We start from the raw sequence: 24,026 nt of genomic DNA on the forward strand, positions 1-24,026 counted from the left end.
ACTCGTTTCCAATTAGGCTGCAGCAGCATTGTTATTTAAAGCAGCCAATGAGCAAATTCGGTTGGGAATTCAATTAACTCAATTAGTGTCTTCGTCTCTACTTGCGGTAGACTTCATAACGATTTCGAGCCGCGAAAGCAAACCGGAAATGTATGAGACGCTTTTTTCGGTAAAATGCTGTGCTGGCAAGAAGAACAGACCAGGGTAAGGCAAACATTGAAAGATTTCATATCAAAAACCAAAACTTTTTGTAGGCTACAGTTATTTTTCTCCGAACAGCACCTTTAGAGATTTATCTCATATTTTCACTTTTAAATGTTCTAAGGCAGGAGTGTCCAAAGTCGACCAAAGCCTCCTTGTTTAGTCATTTGATAAAGTCAGTCATGCTGACTGATAAAACATAGGAAATAAGGCCGGTTATCAATTTTAACAGCTTCCAGTCTCTGATAGTATGACAAAACATTTTATAATCTAAGATTTGTTGAATTTAGAAGTATCAATGGACTTAAAGACGTTGATGAAAGCTTTGCACAATAAGCTATAAGTTGGTATTTGCTCTGTGTGGTCCCAATCTACCAAATCCACAACATGCGTGTACTGCGAATACGAAATCTTCTGTCTGGTATACTGCTTGTCTCTTATTGTCATCTTTTTCTCAGTTATTTTGGTTTATATACAAAGCATCCATTGGATACAACAGAATTAACCAAGAAAATTGAAATTCGACGTTTCAACGCAAAAACTAAAACTGAAAAAGTTGATTTCGTCCATCGTCTGAGGAACAACCTTTTTGCGGTGAGTTGAGTTATCGTTTTTCTTTCTCTTAGGTTTGCTGATTCAACTTTGTGATGACAACTAACCTTGTGAAGTGTAGCCTCTGCATCGAATAAATGGAGAGGTTGAAGCTTTCATCAAGCAAAGAAAATAACAAAATCAGGGAAAGATCATTTCTAGAGAATAGGGATTTTCATTTAAATGTTTTTTATATTTATTGATATATTTATTCCAGAACGGAATAAAATCTGATGTTGCAATCTCTCAACCAACAAGCGTTCCAGTAGTGACAGACAAATACGAACATCTTATCGATTGGACTTTTCCTTTGAAATATTCTGTAAAATCACCTAAACCCGCTTTTAAGCAGGGTAAGCTGAACGGATCAGCTGATTTTATCATAGGAATTCCATCAGTAAAGGTATACTTAAAATACTATTCAGCCGATATTGCAGTCACATATTATATTTACAGCCTTTCTTACGTACTGACTACTGAGTGAAGACTACAGTTATTACTTAGCCGTAAAACACTGTCATACCACTGTTACAAAAAGTGCAATACTTATTGCACCTTAAGAACATTAAAACTCAGCTGCAACGATTTTTTTAGTCATCTGTTACGAAAATAATCAAGAAGCGTTTCTCATGCGTAGAGAGATATAAACCACCAAAACGACAAGCAAATGAAAAGTACACTTCAAATAAGCTTTGCATTGTCCAGATTAATGACGTTTCATTATTTGTATGATATGATTTTGGTTAGACGGACAACTTCGTAAGAAATCATATTTCATCACAATAGTATACGTATTGTTATAAGTTATTAAGTAAAATCATTTTTTATTGGCACGTTTAACCATAAATTTATTAAAAACTATTAATATTCAAACCTGCACCCAAAAATGAGAAAACTACGGTAGGCTATATAATTTTTTTACAAATTTTAAAAAGTTTAAGTTTGTAACCAAGTACTGTAAGACTGACTAGTGACTATTATCTGTAAGCTTTTACAAAACGTAGTTGCAGTTTATTGTATAGCGAATGGGTTAGATTTAAATGCATTGTTGGCCTTCTCCCTCAGCAAAATACCCGTGACGTAGGCTAAACATAAACTCAGGTGAGTGGCGTTACGGATATAAGTTTTTACGTGTGTTACCGACAATCGCTTGTACAAATCAAACGTCACATAAAACCGTTGTCTACTGAACCTGACGTCTTACGTCATATGGACTATTGCTAGAAATAAGCAAAGATTGCATCACCTTTGTCACACCAGTGAAGCATTACATCATCGTTAAATCTTGAATTACGAGATATGGTGTAAGCCAGGTTTAACAGGTGCTTGAATAGCTTCATAATGCTTATCATTATTACGTCACAGAAGATGGTTACGTGCGTTTGGAATATTGCAATCTATTCTCTCATTTGTAAAATTGTTGCTTGAAGAGTTGGTCGCATATTAAAACGGTTTTGCTTTTGCTTGCCAGCTGGACGAAATTTCCGTCTTTATCTCAGTAATTTGTATTGTAGTGACAACTTTTTAGTGGTGTATCGCGTTGCACCCCATTTTCGACAGCCTTGAGGCTATTTTTACAGAAATACAATTCTTGAATAGACGTTTTCAGAAGAGTATTTCTTTCGGTCATTGCATACAGACGAACGGATTCGGGAATCTTATGTTACAATTTTCCCACGAAGAGATTATGGTTTACCGCTGTGACCAACGTGGTTTTCATTGTATTTCTCACACCTCACACGAAAACCCCTAATTGTGAAGACGACTCAGTGCATGCTCATCTTCACTTACTTTAACCGAAATTTGATATGGTCTACTTTAACAGTTTACATTTTGAGTTTCGCATAGGGCCGCTTGTTTTTACCAATCCACCATTTTGTTGTGTTTTAGTACGCTAGTGCTAGGATCCTCATGTAAAAACGTTTAGCTTCAAAGCTATCAAGTTTAAGCTCTAACTCAAACCTTGTCAAGTTGTAACTTTGACTCTATAGCTTTAAATCCATCAACCATTCATTTCCTGGCTCTGACTTCAGATAACATTGATTCATTTTCCGATATAGCCTACTAGCTATAGGCTATAGGAGCCATATTTAGCCTAGATAAAGTGAGGAAAATACTTACCGCAAATGTGACTTTCAGACGGCATATTTTATTAACTCATGTACTTTGTTCATATACAAGTTGTTCAAACTCGACGCATTTGAGCATAGCACACCACATTGGGCTTGTTTGACACACACTGCTTTTTTTAAAACGAAACAAACTGTGGTTCCTTCACCTCAGAATTAGTTCATCAATGAAATCCAAACAATCATGCTTCATTATGCAATAGAGACGAAAATGAAATGCATGGAAGTCTCAAAACACAAAGAGTTATGAAATTTAAAGATGGTGATTTAGTTATTAGATTAGTGTTTCTAAGCAATTCAGATTGAGTTTGTTTTGATTTAAGCAAATGTATTTGATTGTATTCCCTTTGGAATTCAACTTTTTGCCAAAGAAAGTAGGCTATTATGAAACGACCTTACAGTCAACACGATACCACCAACTCATAACGCAAACAGCCCAACATGACAAGACATTGTTTTTTTTATAAGTGTCCGACGTTTTTTTCGTAAACAGTTGTTCGTAAAACAATTCTTCGTAAACAATTGTTGGTAAAATTAATTCTTCGTAACACAATTCTTCGTAAAGCATTTCTTCGTGCATGCAATTGACAGTAATACTAATTGTTCGTAAAACAGTTACAATAAACAGTTACAATAATTAATTAAGGTAGCGTATATGCTAGAGATGTGACGTGCTGTAGACGAGCAGACAGAGTGTAGAGTCCCTGATTCAGAATGGCATTACACTTTGTGCGCTGCGAAAAAGGAAAGCTAAAGCTTTTGTGTGGTGGCCAGCTTTATTACAAAGACCATAGTGCACTTAACGCACAAGGGCAAGAAACTACTTATTGGAAATTTGAGCATTTTCAAACGAAATGTCCTGCACAAGTAACAACATGGGCGCCGAAACGATTTTTGACTAGGGGCAGGATTATGAAAAAGGGCAATTTTGTTGCTGAAAGGTCAATTTTTTAAAAAGTTTTAAGATAAGATATAGCGATAATGCTCATCTATCAGCTCACTATCGAGTTATGATACAAGTGTCCGGTATACAATGAAGGACATCAATCATGCTATTTTATAATGATGTAACCTACAGTGTTGCAGAATTTTGTGCAGTGAATATTATTTTGAGGCAAAAATAAAATTATAATTAGACTAAAACCGAATAGCAGAAATTGTTATATTGCAAAATGTGCAGTAGCTTACATGACCTTAAAAGAGCACCATTGCCCCCCTTCCCCTCCATGATGCCCTCCCTGCCCCCCCCCCCCGCTCTCTCCCGCTTCCGGCGCCCCTGACTAATAACTTGAAAAATTGACCTATCACCTGTTTACGAACAATTCACCTATACGAAGCATTGATGTATACGAAGAAATGATTTATGAAGAATTGTTTTACGAAAAATTAATATTACGAACAACTGTTTACGAACAATTATAACCGTTTTTATATTTATTAGCATGTGGTGATTGTGATGTGAGCTGATTGTGCCCTCATTGCAATGTCATGACTCGATAAAATTTTGCAATGCACAATTTATCTCATACTTGTATTAACACGAAAATAGGTTAATTAAATTGTTGACTAGTTGAGTGAGCAATGTGTTTTACGTCGTATGGAATATTGCAATTATTTTCTCAGTTTTTACAGAGCACAAAACTTTCCACCTCTTATATCTACTGCTGGAAACACACGCCTTTTTCTATCCGGTTGGTTAGGTCAATGAAGTGTGATAGTAGTTAGAGAAGTGGTTCTGGGCTCTTAAATGTATCTCGGGAGTGGTAACCCGGAAGTTGCTTATCAAATTGATATCAGCTTATTTTTTATTAAAAATGTAATCATAGCGTCTGCGCAGAGCGAAGTCGTTCTGGCTGTTTCCTGAATTTGAATCACAACTATGGTATAACTTTATTAATGCGATTATACTTTTTGAAATACGTTTTTCTGCAGCAAGGACATGTAGCAATTTTTTGTTCACGTTCGGCAGCAACATAAATGTCCGCATGGTAGAACTTTGTAGGTGTGAAGTATCTTGTGTGGTGGTTATAAAACAATCTATCTTTTCATTTCAATGTAGGCTAAGTCCTAAATATACTTAAAACGTACTTGAAGGTCATTAAGGTATTAACGCTACTTTAATAATTTTTCTTACTCAACCAACATAAAAAAAAGCAATCTCTGAACATATTAACAAATGTTGCTGATTTTAAACTGTAGATCTAGATTTGTTACATTTCGAGAACTTCCGAGGGTAACCCTTAATTTTTGTCGGTCTGATGGTAACCAATTTTTTTTTTACAAAGCTTCATTACCTTTTTCAAACGCTTGAGCTGGGAAACAACCTATGTTTGCGGTTATTTAATGTTACAGGATACCTTTGTGTCATCACTTCTGTTTCATAATGTTGCACATTGAATGTTTTAATTGCGTAATCGTATTTAATCTCGTAGGTGTTCATAATTGTCGTGCCTTAATTTCTTTCATTACAATTACATTACATATGATACATTACATTTTATATGACAGCTTGTAAAAATGACGTGATTTTAACTTCTTTTCATCTTCGCTTCGAAGTACTGGCATAATTATTATTACAATACAAGTCCTAATAGTCAGGTTCGTTATGTAATTTCGTTCAAAATTTTTGGAGATTAGCAAACCTATACATTTTTGGAAAGCTTAGATCATGAGGAATCCGAAAAACGTTGATTACATTTGCAGAGATGTCCGCATGGCCGCCATTTTGAATTTTCAAAATGGCCTCCGCAAAATATATATTTTAATATATCTTGGCTCCTAATAAACTTAGAAACTTTATCAAACATGCTAAATGCTAATTCTATGTTTTTAAGGTCAAGAAATCCATTAGAAGCATACCTAGATACCAAGCGTTAACCACTTTGCAATTATCCGCCATATTGGTTTTCAAAATGGCCGCCGAAATTATATTTCGTTACATTACTACTTCTATACAGTGTTACGTCGTATTTGACCGCCTACAAAAAAGTATTTATTCATATTTGTTGTCCGCCTACTGGAAAGGCACCACACATGGAACAATCACTGCAGTGTATCAGAAAGTAAATGTTCCAGGAGAACTGGTCGCACCAAAGCTCGAACTTACTGCAGCTAAGAACTTATCAATCCTTCCATATCATGTGCCCATTAAGCCATGTGCCAAGCTAAAACCAGAACCTGACAACAGAGCTCGGAGGTTTGAGGCCAACACAACAGGTGTTGCTCAGTCATATGAACTGACCCAGTTAGGGTGGGTCACAGGATCTACTTTGTCCAGAGCAACAGAAAATGATGAACAGAGCAAGATCCCCGGATGGGCAGGATACAAGTCACTCATCTCATCTTGCCAACCACTCACTCACGTTGATGCACTGCCCCTGCTACCTGAAGTTGCTCACGAGTGTCCTACTATGCTGACTGTGATTCTACAAGTATCCCAGCTGAAAACGTTAGTCGTTGGGCAGGGGTACCCAACTATGATAACCTTCGGCATGGCCTTCAACGAAAAGGCAGTGCAGTTGCTAGACGCACGGGTCGACCTGAAAAGAGAAATTGTTTCCAGACTGGGTGAACTACATGCTGTGATGGCTGCACTACGAGCTTTCGGAACTTCCATAGAGAACTCTGGGATTGTGGATGCCTGGATCGAAGCCGATGTGTATAGATCTGCGACCACAACACAAGTTCTCAAGTGTGCGCACTACAAGAGAACTCTTCGAGCACACATCCACACTTACATAGCTTTGTATGAACTGGCCTTGGATCAGTTTTTCACAGAGAAGCCACATCTGAAGATTATCTGCTTAAGATCAGCAGATAAGGTCCAGGAGGCATGTACATCACCATCTGATAACAGAAACATTAGTCCTGAATCCATCTCGACTGTTCATGACTATCTGGAATGAATCTGTGACGCAGCAATCAAAAGCATGGGAAACGGAGAAGTCCTTTAATGCGATGTTCAAGTCAATGATGAACTATGTTCACCGTGTGGAAACGATCTTATTTTTTGTCGAGGCATCCCGGAATGCAGATCTCAATCTCCATTTGCAACCTGGTGAGGAACAAAATAAGCCCTAGATCGGATAAAGTACAAGCGCCTATGGCCATGGTATATTGCAGATATGCATGACTGAAGATCAACCACCCAGAGACTTGGTGTGAACTTCAAGAAGGCAATGTGTCTGTTACCAAAGGTGAGATCCCATTTGTGTCCATTGGTGTAGATCGTGCATGCGAGCAGTTCAACAAGATGATGAAAGTCAGCTCTGAACTAATTGGCATTTCTAACAACACGAATGCCCGGCAACGGTTTTTCCTGGCTGCACAAAGATGTCGCGCCTCTCAGAAAAGTTCAAAGAGCAGTTTGGAGACACTTCTTCAAAAAAGTCACCATGAAGTACAACCAGCCATTGTCAGGAAAGAGCATGAAGCTGTTGACAAGATAAAAGCTACCATACTGAGTCACGGAAATCCATTCGCAGTTGAAGGTGATGAGTTGTATAACTTCATCACACACGCATGTGTTCTACAAGAAAATATCAAACAGATCCTGACCGTCGATGAGCAGGGACAACAGCTCTACAAAGAGTATGATATGTTGCAGAACGCATCAATGGTGATGTCAGCTTATGGGCACCAGTTAAGAAGCAGAACAACCCCATGTACATGTCAAGAAACAAGAAGCAAACAGTCAAGGTTCGTGACCAGTCGGTCGATCTGAAAGAAACAAAAGATCTCTACGGGCGCTTCATGGTCCTATCCAGATCAAGCCGGGACATTGACCAGAAGAACGCTATCGGTAACTATGAGTTCACCCTCACACCGAGAGCACTATTCGCTCCTAATGGATCAGTTCTACACTCCACAGTACCATGCACTGATAAATCAAAGCTCATCCATTGCCTGATGCAGCATCTAGTTGAAACTGATGGAACAGAGCATGATACGCATGAACCAGCATCGGGTGGACAGAGAGTTGACACTGCTAATATAGAACTGTTAACATCGGCATCGCACATGAGTCAGAAAATTGTCATTGTCAATAGCATGGTGGTCGTCCAGAAGATGACAAAGAATACGGGGCCATCACGACAGTCAAAGATCTTAGCCAACACTTCAATGACAAGCTCATAACGTTGACAGCAGAGTTTGACGAGATTATTCTGGTATTCGACACGTACAAGTTTGACTCTTTGAAACAGAAAACTAGAGCAAGACGACGAAAAGACAAAGATCCCGTGACACCAGAATCAAGCACATACCACTGAGTAGGTTCCTGTCCCATGACCAAACGAAAGCAGATTTGACACAGTACCTTGCTGAAGAAGTAATTGGATATAACAAGCATTCTCCAAAGCTGGTGATAACTTCAGCGTCAGGCCACATCAGAAGCAATCGGAACATCACGTTTGAAGTGAACAATCACGAAGAAGCTGACACCTTGATAATCTGCCTCGCTACATCAGCATCACAGCGGAGTCCTTGTGCGCAGTTAGTCTTCTTCAGTCTGGACACAGACGTTCTTGTCCTTGCTGTTGCAAACTACAACTAACCCACGGCACTGAACATCATATATTAGAGTGAACATAAAACTATAAACTACGAAAGTTTTCGGCCAACGTTTTCGGCCGAAAACGTTCGAAGTTTATAGTTTTATGTTCACTCTAATATATGATGTTAAATGCTGTGTAGTTGCTTGGTTTTATCTGTCTATGGTTAAAGAAAATAACCTCTCTACCAAAATTGTGCGACCAACTCTGCAAACACTCGTCCATTTCCATGCTATCAGGTACACTGGTGAGTGGTTATCGCACCAATATGGAGAGCTCTAGGACAAGAGAAGGCGAAAGCATTACCCGGATTCTATACTTTCAGTGGAGCTGATAATGTTGGCAGATTTTCAGGATTGGATAAAACCAAGTGATTCCAACAGTACTTGAAGGCAGGAACGGAAACAATCAGTGCACTAATACAGCTACCTGAGCACAGCACACTATCTCAGAATGTGAAAGAAATGCTGGCCAACTTTGTCTGCACGATGTACTGCCCGAAGGGTGTCCACATAAACAACATTCCAGAACTGAGATGGCACCTGCTTTTCAAGAACTTGGCGGAGAATCATAACTTGCTTCCAACAATTAGTGCATTAGAGGAGCACGTTGAACGCGTGCGAGTTCAGAGTCGTGTCTGGTGCCAAGCCACTGTCATGTGGCAACAGCTCCTTGATCCACTTCGGCATGGCTACCATCAGCATGAAAGTGGGATTTAACCTATCACCACAAAGATTCTACCTGCACCACAAACCATTATTCAGCTAGACCGATGCCAATGCAAAACCAACTGCTCAACCCAAAAATGTTCGTGTCGAAGGAACAACTTGACCTGCACCGACTTGTGCCTGTGTGGGACAGACTGCGAAAATGACGTTGACTGTAATGCTGGAAATAAGACTCAGGACAGCTGTTGGAAAATTGAATTGTTTGTCCAAAATATGACAGTGGCGTGCAAGCTTGCTTTTAATGATTTCCTTAGTCAACAGTTCTTAGCACTAGCATGTTGAATGAAGTTTATATCTCAACTAGTAAGTAGTAATGTAACGAAATATAAATTCGGCGGCCATTTTGAAAACCAATATGGCGGATAATTGCAAAGTGGTTAACGCTTGGTATCTAGGTATGCTTCTAATGGATTTCTTGACCCTTAAAACATAGAATTAGAATGTTTGATAAAGTTTCTAAGTTTAGTAGGAGCCGAGATACAGTATATCAAAATATATATTTTGCGGAGGCCATTTTGAAAATTCAAAATGGCAGCCATGCGGACATCTCTGCAAATTTAATCAACGTTTTTCGGATTCCTCATGATCTAAGCTTTCCGAAAATGTATAGGTTTGCTAATCTCCAAAAATTTTGAACGAAACTCTTCTTTTTGACATAGTGAACCTGACTATAAACACACCTCAAGCGTACTTGAAGATTATAAGGTTTATTAACGTTATTCATGTTTCTTGCTCTACCAACATAAAAATATCAACCTCACAAAATATTAACTAATATTGTTGCTGATTTAAATTGCAGATCTTTTGGTTTTAGGCATATAGAGCATCACGATTCAAATACCATATGTCAACGCATGTTTGTTTTTCTTCTCGTACAATACGTAGTTCGGGCTGCTCGCGTATTCATACCAAGCTGATCTTTCGTTTCCAAATCGAAGCGTTCCATCTCGTTGGAACGATACAGAGCTGCTTAAGTTAGCATATTGTCTGTATGCATATGGACGTAAAATTTATAGATCGGTTAATATGTAAGATTTAATTAAGTTAATTTTATAAAAGTTATGTTAATTTTTTATCGGTTTTATCGGTATTGGTTTCGGTAAACCTTTGTTTCATCAGGTCCCGATTCGCTGTAACAGTGGTTTCAGCAAGACTTTTATAGTAACGTTTGATAAATGTAACTAACCTGGAATAATAGCTAGATCAAAACGACGTATCTTTAGGCTTATCATGTAGGAATAACATTTAAAATTTTGTTTTATGATGCTTATTACAACTAAACCACTCTATGATAATATCATGACGAAGCAACTCAATACACAATCACTAATGCTTTGGTATTGTTCAGTTTAAATCTGTGTAGCTTATCGTGTTTATCATTTTGCTAAGCATTTGTTTGATAAAGATCATTGAAACAGTGGTTTTAGGTAATCATTGATAGTAATTATTTTGATAAGTATAACTAACCGGGAATTTAAATTTGTTGGTATGATGTCACTTAAAGCTTGTAAGAATAATAGCTTTTTCAAAACAATGTAATTTTTGTCATTTGTGTTTGTACAAATAAATTTTACATTTTTATATGGTGCTAATACCAGCTAAACAATCAACATCCCTTTTATGCAATGAGAACACCCAAATGAACAGCTATAGAACAAATTGTTGCAACATATACTTCTACAATCTGACGACTAGAAAAAATCAACAAACCTAACACAATCTACATCACAAATTGTTACCATAAGACAAGCATGAAAAAATACAAACTCTAGCAGAATACGAGCACAAATTTTGCAACACGTAATGACACCTGATGATAAAAACACACAAACAAATCTCCGAACACAGACTTTAACGTTACAAATTATGCAACAGAAACTTGTGATATTTTGTTGTAGTTTCTTAAGCTTGTAAAAATAAAATTGCAATTTGTTGAAAATATTTTTAAGTTTCCAAAAGAAAACTTAAGTTTGTGACTTAAAATAATTTTTCATGTGTATGTTTTCAGAGGTAAACTTTCATATTACAATTTGTTAAAACTGTTTTTTATTTTCAGTTTGTAAGTTATGGAACTTATTAGTTTGTAATTTATTAAAACTATTTTTCAGTTGTAAATTATGGAACTTAAACGTTTGTTAAAACTAATTTTCAGTTGTAAATTATGGAACTTAAAGTTTGCACCTCATTAGTTAATTTTTTTATTTGTCAATCATACAACTTAAAAGTTTGTAGCTTGTTATTTTTATTTGTTGGTTTGTGCAATGAAAAGTTTGTGATTTGTTAAAAATATTTTTCAGTTTGTAAACAAACAAAAAAATAAAACTTAAGTTTGTGATTAATTTTTCGTGTATATGTTTTTAAAGCAAAACTTTCAGTTTACAATTTGTCACCTAAGGCACCTGCAGCTAATAAGGCCCGGCCAGTAATAAAGCCCACCCTCTGGATCTCTGTTGTTACAAATCTTTTGAACAAAATTGGATGCTCTGATTGCTGCTATGGTGAATTGAGACTAACTGGTAAAGTTTCACAGCCTAAAGTTGAGAACTTTTTGAGTTATGGAAAGTTGAAGTTTGGGGGGACTGAAATTGAGTGATTTTATTAATTTTCACATATTTTAGACTGTTCTGCAGTTAACAAACCGCTTTCACTTCCGTTTTTTTGCATTTTATGTGAAAGATATGCGCATGCTGATGCAGTGAAATCAATAAATTTGAACTTTTTTTCTAATTAAACCAAGACTGATAATGATGATCAGACAAGGCTAATTTTGGTAATGAGGCCCATGGGCCCCTGGGGTAACGTTGTGCACCCCTGGTTAAGAAAGTGAGGGTTAAAGATTTGAGTGACCTAAACAATTCTTGTTACACCATTAATCCAATCTGTTATTGCAATGGAAATATCATAATTTCAGAATCAAAATACTTTATCATCTCTACCATATCTAAAAACACCATGTCGCTTTTTAAAAAATGGAGCATGAGGCGGGGGAGGGAATAGTTGTCTCTGTGTATTTAATTATTAGTTATGTGCCTGTGTTGTCGATTAGAAGTTGTTTTGTGGTGTTGTTATTGTGAAAATACACCTTTTCCATCACTTTTGGTGCTAATTCAAACCGTGCCTTATTCACAACACGTGCATCTAATGCCCGCTTGAGATTTTTTTTATTTTTTTAATATTTTACAACCCCTTTTACTTAGAAACTTGTTTCATAGATATGTTGTTTAGATAGACCCAAAGTATCCTCATTCCTAGTTTTGTTCAAAATTATGCAGTCTTTAGAAAAATATTGAGGTTTGAAAATTAGCGGGCCTTATTAGCTGCAGGTACCTTAGTTATTTTTTTTGATTTGTCAATCATACAACTTAAAAGTTTGTAGTTTGTTAAAAGTATTTTTTAGTTGTTGGTTTTTGAAATGAAAACTTTGTGATTTATTAAAATTATTTTTTCAGTTTTGCAAGTTGCAGAACTAACATTTTCAATTTCTTAAAATAATTTTTCGTGTCAGTGTTTTTAGAGCAAAAACTTATAGTTTACAGTTTGTTGAAATAATTTTTATTTCTTTCAGGAATAATACATCTGCTTATTTATTTTATTTTTTGTATGTTGCACAATTCAGTTTGTAACGTTTTAGAATAGAAATTCAAGATGAGGTATTTCCAGCAAACATAAGCTTACTCCCAGCAACCTTAAGCGTATTTCCAGCAACTTAAAGCACACTTACAGTATGATTTGCAAACTCTTAAATTGTTTTCATAATCTTAATCTAAATCTTAAAAAATCGTTTAAATTTATTTTGAAAATGTTTCACAACTTTGGATTAATATTTGTGAAAAAACACAAAAGTGGTGATAAAATGCTATGGATATGTAAACACAGAAAGACTAGTTGGTAAACTTATTAAGTTTTGATCCAATAAAATCAGAGAAAGACTAAAGAAAAGGTGTTTGGAAGAAATTAAAGCAGTTGTACTGTAAGATTAAATGGAGATAAAGAGGATAAGTCTACTGTATGGAAGTAAAAACTAGTACAAAGTTGTCAGTATTACTATGTCAGTATTATGTAGACTAACCACAAACCAATGTATGACAAGTAAGATAGAGTAGTAAAGATGAAGCATCAGGAACATGTGGCCAAAAGACGGTTCAAGAGGAACCAAACAATGTGGGAGCAAAATAAAAGAGTTAAATAAAACATGGATATCTTTACTAAAATGTGGAAACTATTAACGTATAGTCTTCACAAGCAATCTGTTTGAAATGAGGATAAGCATAAAAGCGGAAAATTGTTCAAATAACATATTTTTAAGAATTAAACATTACATAACATACGACAAAAGAAAGTCTAAGGAAGTGATTCAAAGGTGAAAACACAATAGAAAAAGTTTGCGGATAATGATAAACAATAGTGCTATGTAACCAAGTAGAGTGTTCAAGTAATTTTCTTGTGTTTAAATGTAAGTTGATGGTAAACAAACCGGTAAAGTCGATTACAGACCAAACAATTATTAAAATCCACAAACACAACCTTTTTTTTATGTTGTTAATATAAACAAAATTATTACAACTGGTTTGGTTCGTGGTTGATACACGTGGGTCATTTAATAAAGCATCATCATGTGTTTTCAAGCATATTTTCATCAAAACTGATTTAGACCTGTTCAAAAGCTACCATGAAATGTATCAGATTGCATAATTTTTGTTTAGATCTTATAAAACACTTAAAGTTACACAAAAGACTGAGATATTAACAAACAATAACACAGTGAAATGAAAAAAAAAACGTACCTTTACATGATGTAAATAAACAAACATCTACCGAAAGCTAAAATAAAACCTTAATTGCCACAAAATCAATTTGAAACGATGTTGTGATCGATTTAAAATAAACCACTAATTTCATATAAATCGTGTTCAGACTTGTTTAAAAAATGGGTTATGTCGATTCTAAACGAATAAATGGTGTTATATGGTTGGAAATAATTAACATTTTTGGTATTTCTGTATACAAAATATAAATACAACACCTAATAAGTTGTTGCAAAAGTGTTGCCAAAACCTGATTGTTTGTCAGAAAATACTAAAATAGATCAAAGGTAAAGAGATTTTTCATCTAGGCTATTTATGTTGGAATCTGAGTAAACAAAAGGTGACTTATTGGCAAATTTTTAGATTTCTATGTTTTTATGTGAAAAAGTGAATCTTGTTGTGATTAAGGAAAATCACAACCGTATGTACAAGCAACTGACGTGAGGTTAAGAAACAAAACAAACAGAATTAAGCGGTAAACATTAACCCAAAATAGAAATACTAGATGTGGGATTCGAGCCCACGCGTACGCTAGCCCATTAGTTCTTAAGACCAACACCTTCACCGCTCGGTCAATCTAGTTTGGTCTAAACTAGTTTGAGAAATTAATTCAACGTAATGTTCCAATGGTATTTGTCCGTCTACTCTTCTACTGGTACACCCAGCAGACCATGTCTGTTAGATGGGATGGTTGCTTCTCAGCATTATTCCAAGTCACTAATGGTGTGAGGCAAGGAGGAGTTCTTAGTCTCTTCTTGTTTAATGTATACATGGACGATTTGTCAAAATTGCTTAATAACTTAGAAATTGGCTGCAGTATTGGTAATTATTGTATAAATAATCTTATGTTCGCTGACGATCTTTGCTGCCTAGCTCCCAGTATCAAAGGTCTGCAAAAACTCATTGACACATGTGATACATTTGCAACTACGCATAATATTGTGTTTAATTGTTCTAAGACTGTTGGATTGATGTTTTTGACTAAACAACTCAGGGGAAAACTCCAGCCTACAATCAGACTTGGCAAAGAAAACGTTTTTTTTTGTAGAAAGAGTTAAATACCTTGGTGTTATTCTTACCAATAACTTGTGTGATAATGATGACATTGCAAGGCAAACCAGATCTTCATACTGCATAGCGAACATGCTCAGATATAAATTCAACAAATGTAGTGTTCTTGTAAAAAATGTGCTTTTTCGCACCTACTGTTCTGCATTTTATGCTTCTCCCCTTTGGTGTAATTATTCAATATCAGCTATTAATCGTCTGAAAGTTGCATATAACAACTCGTTCAGAATTCTGTTCAAATTGCCTAAAATTTGCAGCATTAGTCACATCCAAGTAAACCACAACGTGAACACTTTTTATGCCCTGCTACGGAAGAGCATTGCTAGCTTTGTAAATCGGTGTTGCAGCTCTTCTAACTCCTATATCAAAGCGTTAATGACCTCTGAGTGTTTCGCTCGTTCAATGTATTTACAACATTCTAACCGTTCAATGCTTGTTGTTTGATTTTTCAATTATTTTATTTATATGTGTGTGCTGGCGTGTTTCTATGGACCTCTCTTCAGGTCTGAACCAAATAAATAAATAAAAAATAAAAAAATAAACAAGTGCTCAGTAGGCCTACGCATGACCAAACTGAAAATTGTTATATTACGTTTGTTTTAAACAACATAAAACAGTTTATTGCAATTTCATTTAAAAAATGTTTTGAATATGATAAAACAAAGACTTTTAAGTCATAATTCGACTGTGAAAACTCGTGATCATGAAATTATGTGCTATAGCAGGTGCCTAAGCTATTCAAACAGGAGGTTCTAGCAGTTTATAAAGGGTGTCATCCAATTAAGGGAAGTGATTAAGTTGTATGATACACTTCGTTAGACGAATTTGATAGGAATTAGGAAATATGGGTTCGTTTTTATGCATATCAATCAGTGTAACAGATAAATTTTGAAGTTTGAATACAATACAAGACAATGTATTAGAACTGGTATAAAATAATTTTCGTTTTCAAGACCTGCTTGTGTGCTTCCACCCAGCAATGAATTGAAGTGAAAAAATTTAGTTGTGGATTGATACTCATAGAAAGTTATTGGTTTAAATATACCCTACCTCACTGAAATTAGGTTATAAGTAGATGTGGAAAAATCATTACATGAAGTTAGGGCCATATAAAACGTGTAAAACAATGGGTTACTAGAAAACATCTTTCAATGTGATAAAATAGTTTAGTATATCTGTTAGAGGTTACATATTAGGTTAGATATAATTACAAACAGTTTAAGCACTGAGCTTTATAAACTTGAAGAACCCTAACGAAACAGCAACCTGTTATAAAAGTTCATAAACAGCATTGTTTAGTTACTTATGCAAGTCAACAAGGAAACTAAAGTAAAACACGTGTTATATAGACTTATAAGCTATCAACCCTTGAATGGTAAATTTACGTCAATACTACAAAAGTTTTACCCTTCAAAGCATTTCATCAAAACAATGGAACTTCATGACTTCCTCTGTTTCTTACACAATTTTGTACAGTGGTTCTGGAGCGTGCAAAATGCAACGCATGTGTAGCCTACCATTAAGACGTTTTTAATAAAACAGCAATAAACTGATTTATGCAATACAACTTACCACGATTCAAAAATATTGTGTTGTTACTTCAAAACAATAAGTTACAGGTAATCATGATCTTTACAGATGAATTGTATTTATGGAATAGGAAGAATATACATAAGTAATCTCTAAATCGCTAAAAATGAATGTCAAATTAAATTGCAGTTGTATCAGGTAGAAAATATAAATCACTTTAAGTAATAGCCTATGCTTTATAAAACTACCAGTATAAAAATTTTAGCGTTTACAAAGTAAACCATGTGTGTGTTTAACAAAAATAACAGGGGTTGAAAATGTGAAAAAAATACTTGTGACCATAGTATAAACAAGACACTAATCCTTTTTACAAATGTAAGGGTGGTATCGATCACGGATCCAACAGCTCAACAATAAAACCTTCAGAACAGAATGGCGGTGAAACCTTAAGTAAACGGTGTTGTCATTTAAAAGTCTCATGTGACACATCCAAAGTGTTTTATTATTTTTAGATTAAGATTATGAAAACAATTTAAATGTTTGCAAATCATAAGTGTGCTTTAAGTTGCTGGAAATACGCTTAAGGTTGCTAGGAGTAAGCTTATGTTTGCTGGAAATACCTCATCTTGATTTTCTATTCTAAAACGTTACAAACTGAATTGTGCAACATATAAAAAATAAAATAAATAAGCATATGTATTATTCCTGAGAGAAATAAAAAATTATTTCAACAAACTGTAAACTATAAGTTTTTGCTCCTAAAACACTGACACGAAAAATTATTTTAAGAAATTGAAAATGTAAGTTCTGCAACTTGCAAAACTGAAAAAATAATTTTAATAGATCACAAAGTTTTCATTGCAAAAACCAACAACTAAAAATACTTTTAAGAAACTACAAACTTTTAAGTTGTATGATTGACAAATCAAAAAACTAACTAGGTGCAAACTTTCAAGTTCCTTAATTTACAACTGAAAAATAGTTTTAACAAATTGTAAGCTGAAAGTTTTGCTTTAAAAACATATACACGAATAATTAATCACAAACTTAAGTTTTATTTTATTTTTTGTTTACAAACTGAAAAATATTTTTAACAAATCATAAACTTTTTATTGCACAAACCAACAACTAAAAATAACAAGCTACAAAATTTTAAGTTGTATGATTGACAAATAAAAAAATTAACTAACAAGGTGCAAGCTTTAAGTTCCATAATTTACAACTGAAAAATAGTTTTAACAAACGTTTAAGTTCCATAATTTACAACTGAAAAATGTAATCTGAAAGTTTACCTCTGAAAACATACACATGAAAAATTATTTTAAGTCACAAACTTAAGTTTTCTTTTACAAACTTAAAAATATTTTCAACAAATTGCAATTTTATTTTTACAAGCTTAAGAAACTACATTAAAATATCACAAGCTTCTGTTGCATATTTTTTAACGTTAAAATCTGTGTTCGGAGATTTGTTTGTGTGTTTTTATTATCAGGTGTCATTACGTGTTGCAAAATTTGTGCTCGCATTCTGCTAGTAGAGTTTGTATTTTTTCATGCTTGTCTTAAGGCAGTGGTTTCCAACCTTTTTCATCCGGTGGATCCTTTTAGTCAATATTCAAATCTAAATTCCCCCCTATAAATTTAGTTTGTTAAAAACTTGTTTACATTAATATTTTAATCTAAGTCTTGGAAGATAAACTAAACTTTCACTAGTAGCCAAATAAGCTTTTTAGCCTGTAATATTCCTTTTAATACTAAAATAATTTAATTAATGAAGAACGTTGCTGAAAAGTATTTTATTCAAAGAAAAAAAAAGAAATACAAAGACCAGCTGAAAGTCTTCCTCAACCATGTAAACATTGATCTGGATTCATGGAAACAACTTGCTAGTGACAGATCACTCTGGAGAAAAAAACTAAGGAAAGCACGAAAATATTCGAAAAAATCAGGATACAAAGGCCAATGAAAAGCGAAACACTAGAAAAGGAAAGCTAAAACTACCACGTCTCCCACCATCCATACAATGTAATTTTTTCCCACGTCTTTCCCATCATAGTATGGGCCTCCAAAGCCACATATGACATCACCAATCATCATCTAAAGCCAAATTCAATCGGACACGAGCTGGAGCCCACGACATTCAAAATAGAAGAGTCAATGCATTTAACAGTCTGTGTGAAGCTTGAAATTTTTTTGTTTCGACAACTCATGAATGTGGTGGAAGAGTATTGGAAAGTGCACAACGAATATCATTCTCCAAATCTAATCTGTTTCTCTGTTTTCTTTTCATCTGCAATTGAAAAACCTGATTCGCATAGATAAGTGGAAGCAAACGGAAGGATGCTTCGAATAGCTTTCTCTGCCAGTTTGGGATAGGAATTACACGTTAATAGCCAAAATCCAGTGATTGATTGTTTCTCTGAATAAGTCTCTTGTGCAAGAATCCGTTTTGAGTTCTAAAAATTCATTCCGCAATTTATCTGGAAGTTTTTCCATTAACAATGTGAATGAATTTCGTATTAAATCAAGCTCATCGTCATAAATTTCATAAAAATATTGAATGAATTCCAATTCTAATGCTGTGAGATGTTGCAAAATCAATTCTTTTTCCAACTCTGGAAGAACTTGTTCTTTGCCGTCAACAACCAGCACCAATGATAATTTTTTAAATATGGTGACATGTTCAATTGTTCATTCTAACTTTTCTCTTTCAATCATTAATCTTGCTAGTGAAAGCTTCCAAAGCATCTTTAAATGTTGAGCGGTACTGGCATCTGCTCCTGAAAGGGCCACCCAAGCCAGGCTGGTCGGAAGGTAGAGGTCAGACAAAACGTAGTCCCCCGCGATCAGGACAGCAGAGCCTTCTAGTACCTTAATTCTAGTACCAATAGGATATTGTTTAGACCAGCGTTTCTCAAAGTGGGCTAAATCGCCCCCCTGGGGGCGATTTCGAGCGCCAGTGGGGCGAAAAAATCAAAGGGGGCGATTGGGGGGCGAAAACACTTGAAGGAGGCGAATTTATCAAATCACCAATAACAGTCCAACGCGCAAACCATTTACTGCAAATAGATGAATCCAACTTGACCGACAATGTATCGCTGCTGCTGCTTGGATATGTGCATTTTGTTCATAATATGAGAACAAGAAGAAATTTTTTTTGCGTTCAGTCTTCCTACAAATATTCGGGCATCAAGCATCTTTAATGCACTGAAAAAGTTCTACGAAAAGAAGGGGATTCCACTGAAGAATATTCTACAATGCGCATTGCGTATAACTGACGGTGCTCCGGCAATGGTTGGAAATCATCGAGGGTTCATTGCACTTATGAAAAGAGCAATTCCTGGACTTATTGCAATACATGGTGTAATTCACAGTCAGCATTTGGTTGCCCGTAATCTCAGTCCTGAACTGCATGAATTACTGAATATTGTGATAAAATGAGTCAACAAGATAAAAGCGCAGGTGAAAACGTCTTAACTCAGTTTCCCAATTTGAGCAAGAAAGTTATTACAGAAGAGCAACCGCAAAAATACTGCTCAGTGCTCACATTTAGACATGCTTCATAAAGACATGAAACTTCGCTTTGCAGATCTCGTGGACCCCCATGTTCCAAACTGGGTGGTACAACCATTTTCTACCGAACCTACAGACATACTGTAGAAGTGGAACTTCAAGAGCAGTTCATTGATAGGCAAACATGATGAGTGATGGCAAACATGATGAGTCAAGAGTGAAATTCAGAAATGATCGATACGATTTGTTTTGGTGCCTGGTTGCTGGCAAATATGAGCTTCTCTGGAAAGAAGTTTGAATGTGGATTTTGTCGTTTCCTACTTTATGTATGGCTGAAAAGGGGTTTTCGGCTGTGACATTGATACTTTCAAAGCAAAGAAATCGCTTGCTAGTTCATAAATGTGATGATCTTCGACTCTATCTTACGAAGATGTCGCCAAACATTTCCAAACTTTGTAAAAGTCGCCAAGCTCATCCATCCCATTGAACATTATCATGTTACTGTCAATTTCGTTGATTAAATTTCCAAAACTAAATTTGTCTATCACTCTATTATTATCAATGTTTATTTTACTTGACAGAATTAGGGGGGCGAAATTTTACTTCAATACGAAAAGGGGGCGATGGACTAAAAAAGTTTGAGAAACACTGGTTTAGATAATCTCCTATTGACAGTGACATAAATCAATCACTCTCTTCCAATCTGCCTTGAGCCAGGATGAAAGCAGTACAGTTTATAAATTCACATGGTATCAATATGTCAATGGCTCATGGATACAGATAACCCATGTTGATGCGCAATCTGCTTCAAACGGAGATGGCGACTGAACTTATACCGTATATTGGTGTTTTTTCCTTGTATTTTCAAATTTAGTTCATTCAATGGACCAAACATTTCAACCAAATAAGCAAGGAATCTAATCCATCTGTCATCATTCAGCAATGAAACACATTCCAATATTATTTAAAGGTCAAAAAATAATTTAAGTTCGTTTCTGAGCTTAAACACTCGCTTGGTTACGTTTCCTCTTGAAAGTCATAGAGTACTTGCATGAAAAAGAAGTAGGCCTACGTGATGGTTTGCATCCATGTCAGTGTACAGTTGCTTAAATAATCGGGAGTTTAGGGCTTCTCCTTAACACTTTAAAGCTCTGGCTTAGGCCAACTTACTAGGCTTAAAAAGCTTTACAATCCTAAAACTAAATTCCCCCTGAAAATTGCAAAATTCCCCCTAGTGGGGAATTCCCCCCGGTTGGGAACCACTGTCTTAAGGTAACAATTTGTGATGTAGATTGCGTTAGGTTTGTTGATTTTTTCTAGTCGTCAGATTGTAGAAGTATATGTTGCAACAATATGTTCTATAGCTGTTCATTTGGGTGTTCTCATTGCATAAAAGGAACGTTGATTGTTTAGCTGGTATTAAGTTTTTAGCACCATATAAAAATGTAAAATTTATTCGTACAAACACAAATGACAAAAATTACATTGTTTTGAAAAAGCTATTATTCTTACAAGCTTTAAATGACATCATACCAACAAATTTAAATTCCCGGTTAGTTATAGGCTATTTATCAAAATTACTAACAATGATTACCTAAAACCACTGTTTCAATGATCTTTATCAAACAAATGCTTAGCAAAATGATAAACACGATAAGCTACACAGATTTAAACTGAACAATACCAAAGCATTAGTGGTTGTGTATTGAGTTGTATCGTCATGATATTATCATAGAGTGGTTTAGTTGTAATAAGCATCATAAAACAAAATCGTAAACGTTTTTCCTACATGATAAGCCTAAAGATACGTCGTTTTGATCTTGATACATATTCCAGGTTAGTTACATTACTATAAAGGTTTAGCTGAAACCACTATTACAGCGAAACGGAGACCTCGTGAAATAAAGGTTTATCGAAACCAACATAAACCGAAACGAGGATTAACCGAAAGGATGAAAAAATGCAGTATTTATTACTGTTCAAGATCATCCAACGCTAGTTTCTTCATCAGTAGAATGTCCCATTGTAACAGCTATCATCACTATGGTAGCGCCTGTCTGTTTCAATCAACCATGCGAAATTGTGAGCTACACCAGTCACATTTTTTTATTGTGGCAATGAACCGCAGATAACGTGTAAACTATGTAGGCCTACATAAGAATACAAAAAAGCAGTAATTTCTGTATTTTTTATATTTTCTAGCACAAAACATCGCGACTGACATATGGATAAAAGAAAAGCTCTTTTTGTATTTGAAAAACTTAGATAAAGCGTAAGGAAATGACATTTTACCTTACAGTTATTTGTTAGTTAACCGAACTATGGTGGGGGTGGAGGCGATTTCCAGCGCCAATAGATCACTTGGTTGCCGCGGTAAACCATCACTATTCACTGTAGAACAAATAGAAAGAAATTTTAATTTCTTGTTTTCGAAACCCACACTTTTTTACTTGCAGTTCATGCTTCTCCTTCTTCTTTGCTAATTCTATGGTCATGTGTAATGGTTTACTGGTTACCGCTGTGCCATATTTGAAACAGAAAAGCATTAATCCTTTGTTATTTGCTGCACTATGTGCAACTAGCTATTTCGCAACATAAAAAAAAATATTTGTTTTGTTATTGTCAGCTCTTGTAGCCTGTTTTCAAATCAAAATGAATAATGTCTTTCAGCAGGCTACTTTTTTGCACAATCGTGACAAAACTGCGACAAATGTACTGTACTTTACACTCTAGTGACTCTACCGTAGGCTACTAGCCTACCTACTGTATATAAAGGCAAATATTTAAGATTATTGCAATGTTGTCAACACCATAATAATTCTGTTTAGAGAGATCGTGGTGATTATTTGATGGATACACTCCATTCTTTGGTGAACAATCGTAGATCTAAAACTGCGTCGTTCAAGATTGTTATTTTCCTTGGAGAAGTAAATCTCACTTACGTGAAAGAAAGAAGCCAGCAAGTATACAATTCCTTCACAACAGAGTTTGACAAGGGAAGAATGCAGGTGTGAGATTTTTTGCCTTAGAGCAATGGCTTTTAATTGTAGTTACAAAAGTCGCATGCGGCCTTTGAAAATTCATATCTTGGCACACATGTATTTAAGTTTTATCGATTTCATCTTCATGTCTGGTTAAACGCAATTATTCAGATTTTTGCACACGAAGACCTGAGTTGCAGAACTACTGCAGTCACATTTTGTGGAAATTTATTTATCAACAAAAATATGTTGTATGTTTTACGGTAGTCCATGCTTGTCCGCGCAAAATTTGATCTAGAAATCTGCTTAATGTCGTTAAAACACACGCTGGTGTTTGCATAAAAACAAAAGATTAATCAACATTGAAAAAACTTTAACTTGTTTTATCTCAAAAGTTGTATTTTAAAGTTTGTATATACAGTAGTTCTTCAACTCAGGTTTTCAATTGTTGTTGAAATTAACTCAGTTCGTACCAATGTGACCTGGTTGTAACACATTTTGACCTGGTTGTACTGTGACCTGGTTGTAATACATTTTGTCTTTGATATTTTATATCAAGTTCAATCGCCTGATAATTTCTTCAAGGCTTTTTGTTCTATCGACCGTATGGTCGCGTTGATACTTTTGTTTATTTGGCTGTATAGTAGCCAAACAAGGAAACCAACCGCAGATAGACCAACAGTGTTGCAGCTTTATTCTACAATATACCCCAACAAAACCACCTGTACAACGTAGTCCCGTATATTACAGTAAACAGTTAAACACTGTATTGCATAATAGATTTGCGACACAAATAGGCTACTATGCTTCAAATGTTAGAGCTGTTCCAAACCAGCTTTGATATTACAGATACCGCGTCAGGAAAGTGCACATTCACTGCAACAACTTGGATAAAACAATAGATAGCCTATGAGTTTGCCTGTCACAAA

General features: G+C 35.3%; 1 protein-coding gene and 1 non-coding gene across 2 annotated transcripts in view; one reads left to right on the top strand and one right to left on the bottom strand.

The window, feature by feature from the left end:
- Nucleotides 1–496: 496 nt before the first annotated feature.
- LOC145769385 (alpha-1,3-mannosyl-glycoprotein 4-beta-N-acetylglucosaminyltransferase A-like) overlaps nucleotides 497–24,026 on the top strand; it is a 78,627-nt gene continuing 55,097 nt past the window's right edge. The window contains exons 1-3 of the mRNA XM_082581002.1: nucleotides 497–795; nucleotides 1,010–1,195; nucleotides 22,945–23,124. Of these exons, the coding sequence (XP_082437128.1) occupies nucleotides 589–795; nucleotides 1,010–1,195; nucleotides 22,945–23,124 (573 nt within the window). The 5' untranslated portion in view covers nucleotides 497–588. The remainder of the gene's footprint in view (nucleotides 796–1,009; nucleotides 1,196–22,944; nucleotides 23,125–24,026) is intronic.
- On the bottom strand, nucleotides 14,506–14,588 carry Trnal-uaa (transfer RNA leucine (anticodon UAA)). Its single transcript has one exon. It is a non-coding gene; the product is annotated as a tRNA-Leu (tRNA).

This window comes from Aplidium turbinatum, chromosome 4 (genome assembly GCF_918807975.1).
Source record: "Aplidium turbinatum chromosome 4, kaAplTurb1.1, whole genome shotgun sequence".
In the NCBI taxonomy this organism is placed as follows: Eukaryota; Metazoa; Chordata; class Ascidiacea; order Aplousobranchia; family Polyclinidae; genus Aplidium; species Aplidium turbinatum.